The 5,689-nt window shown below is 32.2% G+C and overlaps 1 protein-coding gene across 1 annotated transcript; it reads left to right on the forward strand.

The window, feature by feature from the left end:
- On the forward strand, nucleotides 583-5,411 carry LOC105171203. Its single transcript, XM_011092237.1, has 4 exons — nucleotides 583-810; nucleotides 1,474-1,542; nucleotides 1,610-1,678; nucleotides 5,112-5,411. The coding sequence occupies exons 1-4, from the start codon at nucleotides 583-585 to the stop codon at nucleotides 5,409-5,411; spliced, it is 666 nt and encodes a 221-aa protein (XP_011090539.1).

A 5,689-nucleotide genomic window follows, 5' to 3' on the forward strand; every position in this document is an offset into this window, starting at 1 on the left:
TTGAGTAAGTTGTGATTAGTTAATTGCTGCTTGGATTAACTGATTTTATTGCACATCTTTTCATGTATGTGTGTGGTCTCTAATTTTATTTAGGATGTGGATGGTAATGATGAAAGATTTTCCCCGTTTTATGTTACATTATCGGCATGATGTATGTTTTGATGGTTATAACTTGAAAGTAAAGTTGAAGCTGATGCCACAACAGTTTTCATGGAACCTCGTCTTCTTTTGAGGATTTATTTATTTGGTTTTCATTTTCGTTGGTTGACTTGTTAAGAATCATAAACGTGAGTAATTGTGGATTGAGCTCTACAAGTGGACAATTAACGGTAAGCTCTCACTGCAGATAAAGCAGTCTTTGGTGGAAAACTAGAAATTAATCCTTATAGTTGTTTTTTTATGGAATTAAGTGTAAATGTATTTATTTTTTTTTCTCTTTTTGTATGATTTTTTATGAATTTTTCTGTGATTAAACTTTTAACTGGTTCTGTTTTGTGTTTGATTGTTTGTGTTCCTTTTTTGTTTTTCAGATAATAATATCAGTTTGTTAGCAACCATTACATTATATTTTTGGGGAATATAATGTACAAATTTGATTCTGAAGATGTGTATGAAATGTCCATTTCAAAACTGAATGAAACGACTAGTGAGGTTAGTTATTTTGGTAATAGGACATATTTCACAAAGTTTGGAGATGTGTATTGCAAACTAAGTAGTGATGATGTTTTGTATGATGTGTGTGCTGGAATAGCTCCTGAAAAAGAAATCAATATATATGTTGAAGTTGATAGAAATGTTATGGGCAGTCAGGTTGGTGAATATAGTACACAACCTCAGGAGGTGGGTTAACTGAAGACGGTGAAAATTTAAAAGAATCTGAATCCTTTGAAGATAGTGACTATAATTTGAGAAATGATGAGATGAATACTCAAAAAATAGGAGAGTACATTGATGAAGAGGCTTTGGAAAAATAAATAGAAAGAGAGGTAGAAGAAACTAATATTAAAGAAAAAAATGAAAAAAATAAAGATCATGACAACGGTAACAATGAAGAGGGTGAGGAAGACCTGTTTGGGGGTGAGAATGACTATCACAATGGAAAGGGTATGATGATGATGAAACAGGAGAGCCAAAAATTATTTTCAATCCTATGGAACAATATGATCCTACCTTTGAATTAGGTATGATCTTCAACACTAAACCTGAATTTAGAAATGCCATTCACAGTCATGCAAAAGGGTGAAGAAGACTGTCAAGTGCAGCAAATGCGGTAAGGAGAAACACAATGCCCGAAGATGTCCATTGAAGAACCTGCAAGAAGATACACAAGTCACTGATGCATTTAGTCAAGTGATAGAAGAAATTAAAGGAAAAGAGGCTCATGCAAGCGAAAAAATGAGTGTAAGACTAAATATCTAAATCTGATTTTAGTGCATTAATCTCATACTTATCTATGAAACTTTTCTGTTATAGGTTGAAAAGGAGGCAGGTGACAAGGACACTCTGACTAAAGCTGATGCGTTTGAAGGAGACAAATCTATGGTAAGAAACATCACTACCCATTCCATTTTAAGTTTACATTCATTATTACTTAATAACTTTTTTGTAGAAGATGAAAAAACAAATTTCAACTAACGAGATGACTAAACCTGATGTGTTTGAAGAGAACAAGTCTATGGTAAGAAACTTCAGTACCCATTCATTCCATTTTAATTATACATCTTCTAATACTTAATGACTTTTTTTTCAGAGCATGAAAGAACAACAAGTTTCAAGTACTGCAGTCCATCATACAAGCCACAAACTGTAGCTTCAGTAAGTAATTCTCAAGTAATTTCAAAAATTTTATTTATCATTTACTTATTTGATTTATTTCATTCTCCTTATAAGTAATACATGAGAACCCAGCTTCAACATAACCAGTACCCAAACCATCAAGCCACGCCGTTATAAACAAAAAGTTGCACATAAGCAACCATGGAAGCAATCATACATGTCTTCCACATCCCAACAACAAGATGCAGCTCAAAGCTCTAGGCCTCCTCCACCAACTCATCTGCAGCCACCAGTCCTAAGAGTTAATATTAGAGCCCCACCAAGATGGAGAGGGAGACAAGAGGTTTTTCCAAAACAACCTTTACATCCAGAAACCAAACCTCTTCTGTCAACATGCACATTTTTGGACAAGGATGGCAAGAAGTATGTTACATTATCAAGATTGAACAATGTGTTATCACAATCAAAGGACAGGGGAGACAGGGGTCAGAAGAAATATGGGAGGAATTCACCTTTTGTCTAAGAACTTTTCTGTATTGATGGAAACATCTTTTGTCTATAATCTCAAGATACTTGAGAAACTTGAGGAATCAATTGTTATTGCATATCCTATGAATTAGGGGGTTTTGTAAATGAATATTCATGTTTTGTGAAGAAATGTTGTAAATGGATGTTCATGTTTTTTGTGAAGACAAGTTGTAAATTGATGTTAGTATGAAATGAATGTTTCTCATTAACATGTTGAAAAGGGTGCGGAAATGAATGCTTTTCATTTCATTATATTGCTGAAAATTCATTATATTGTTGAAAAGGCTGCAGAATGGTTGAAAATTCATTTTTATTTTTATTATATTACAAAATTAATCAACAACTGCAATTTCAGGCTTTTAGTTTGATTATTAAAATTCATTAACAGAATTCTTTAACAACATAACAAAGAATTCACAAAAGCTTCAAATTTGAGGCTTTCAATTTCATTATTAAAACCACAAATACCATTACATTTCCTCCATCTTATGTTTACCCATAGACCACCATCCGTTTACCCATCCAAAAACTGACCAACACAAACCATATACCACCAAACAAATTTTAAACCAAAAATATCTTGTTCTTCAACAGTTTTGCTTCCGTTTTCATAGCTTGAAGCTTACGACGCAAACTGTGTATGACACACAAAGCTCTAGCACACATAGGCGGGTCATCACATGTAAAAAATCAACATCCTCTACTCTACAATCGAACAAAAAATAAGCCAATATCTACAAAACTTGAACTTAAACTTCAATTCTTACCTTATAATTTGCGCAAGAGTAAAACCTTCTTCCGGGATTGTCATTGGTCCAAGAGGTTTTCAATGGAGTCCTAATGACACAAAAGTAGTTTACCACAATGGTGGAGTAATTGCCCGACGATATTGAAGACATTTTCACTGTTTTCCATCACGTGCAACTTCATTTACAGCAAAAATGAAAGAGAGAGAGAGAGAGAGATTTACTTATATAGGGGTAAAAAAAGCGGGAAGAGGGCCTCTTTTCCCGCCTAAGCCACGTCATTAGCCGCGTTATTTGCCACGCAAGCTCCTAGTTGTTTAAGTTGCGCACGTGGACATCGGAACCATAAGCCCCAAATCTCTCCGCCGCGTTTTGGCAATTTTGATCGAAAGGACCGAAATTGCCAAAAAATCAATACTTACAAGATTAAAATTGCCAGTCTTTGTAGTCACAGTCCTAATTTTGCCACATCCCCATACTTACGGGACCAATTTTGTAATTTTTTCTAATTAATATATTATTTTACACTTATTGTCATTAAAAAAAGAATAAGAACACTTATATTTTATCCCTCCTCCTCTCAGAGAGCCTAAGAGAAATAAAACTGGGGGATTGATGATGTGAGCATTATACGAGGTTCGAGGGCCAAAATGTTTGAGTAGCACGAGAACGTTAGCCTTCATCCAAATATTAGAAGAGCACGGGAACGACAAGTACGAGCACCACCCTTCTTATAGCACCCTCTTCACCATTATGTTTTAATACATCTAATTAGCATACACCCTTTATAATTATAACTTATTTTATAAGAAATTTTAATCAATAAGACAAACTCCTTTTTTTATCAATAAAATGTTTCGTCTTACTCGATAGTAGGGATCATCAAAAGTTTATCTTTATTATTTAATGGGTGTATTCATGGGTACAATCTAAAAGGAAAATAGTAAGTTTTTATCTATTACAAAATTTTAAATGCAATCTCAATAAAAGATTTGTTACTTTAATAATTACATAGCTATATAACTCATATCTCAAGATGCACTGATAACTTGCCTAACACGCAGCTTATAATTCAAGTTGGTTAATCATTATGACTTATCTCTTAAAAAATTTATGACAATAAGTTGTTGACTCTATAAGCATAGCTAGCGAATTAGCTACACACACCCAAATGCATTAAGATCCATTTCACACAATCACACCAACCTAACGCTATCTGCAGCCCCCCTTGCTCTCACCTACTCATGGGATATAAGAGCATTCAAAATGTTTTCAAAGACTTCTAGTTGCTTTATATCTTGAACTATTGTGTATTAATTTAACTTTAGTTATTCAAAAATTTACTATATTTTATTACTTAAAAGACTATACCGATGTATGTTCTTAAATTATTGTAAATTTGATTTTAAGTATTATGATAATCAATTACTTTTTATCAATGAAAAAGTTTTAATAATATATATTCTTATTTTTTTTTAATCTTAATATCTTGTTTTCGTTAGAATATTAAAACCGTCAAATCGCTTGAAACAATACTTTTGATTTTGGTCTTAAATTGACAATTTATAAAGTTATTTCATTAAATTGTCATTAACAATTCGATTTAAAAATAATTTTATAAAAAAACAAACCACGCTGTGATCACCGTATTAAACTTATGATTATCAACATATTTTTAGCTCAATAAATCTTCTCGTATCGTTGTTCATAAATGTGCATGTGAAGCATGCTTATACTACGTAATCTATCTATCTATCTATCTATCTATTTCTCTCTATATATATATTATGTTGTTATTATTATTATAAATAATTTTACGATAGTATAAATAAAAATCAATATATATAAATAAATTAATTTTACGAAAAAAAATTTGGTCGACGTTCAATGCCTGAACAGAACAACTACTAGTGTTTTTCTTTTGGGAAAATGACAGATTTGGTCTCATAGGATTGGGTAGTTCTCACTTTATCTATTAGTATTATATAATTGGTTACTAATTAAAATTTAAAGATTATATAATGAAATTAAGTTGATATATTTATATTTTTTTTATTACAGTATATTCTGCATAACTGGAATGATGAGAAATGCATTAAGCTGCTAAAAAATTGCTACGAAGCATTGCCAAACAAGGAAAAGTTGATTGTGATGGATTATATTCTTTCGAACAGCCCTAAAACTGATGTTCATGCAAAATATGGCTCTAGGATGGAAGTTATGATGTTGAAAAATCTGGAAGGGAAGGAAAGAACAAAGGATGAGTGTGAAACCCTTGCAACAAAAGCTAGGTTCTCAGAGTTTAAGATTGTTTGTTACATGTATGGTATGCGGATAATGGAGCTCATGAAGTCTATTTAAATTTATAATTGTCAACTTATTTTCAGCTTCATTATTCTCCAGAATATATGAAATTTGCTTATAAGACTATGGCTCAACCATATATATTTGATATTGTAATAAATTCAATTTTTCAATCCTTCATTCATAGCGTTGTTGTTGTTATGCCCTCATGGGATGTGTGAAGATGAAAATGGTGACTAGTTTCTTTACTTTGAAGGAACTAGATAACACACTCTTCTTAAGGAACAATCTCAAGGTCAGAGGACTAAATCGACAAGAACCAATTCTAGAAACAC

The sequence above is a fragment of the Sesamum indicum genome, linkage group LG9 (assembly GCF_000512975.1).
Source record: "Sesamum indicum cultivar Zhongzhi No. 13 linkage group LG9, S_indicum_v1.0, whole genome shotgun sequence".
NCBI classification, from domain to species: Eukaryota; Viridiplantae; Streptophyta; class Magnoliopsida; order Lamiales; family Pedaliaceae; genus Sesamum; species Sesamum indicum.

Coding starts and splice junctions, on each gene's coding strand:
- LOC105171203 (XM_011092237.1), top strand. CDS start 583: ATGTACAAATTTGATTCTGAAGATGTGTATGAAATGTCCATTTCAAAA. Junction 1,543..1,609: donor TTGAAGGAGACAAATCTATG/GTAAGAAACATC, acceptor ACTTTTTTGTAG/AAGATGAAAAAACAAATTTC. Junction 1,679..5,111: donor TTGAAGAGAACAAGTCTATG/GTAAGAAACTTC, acceptor TTTTTATTACAG/TATATTCTGCATAACTGGAA.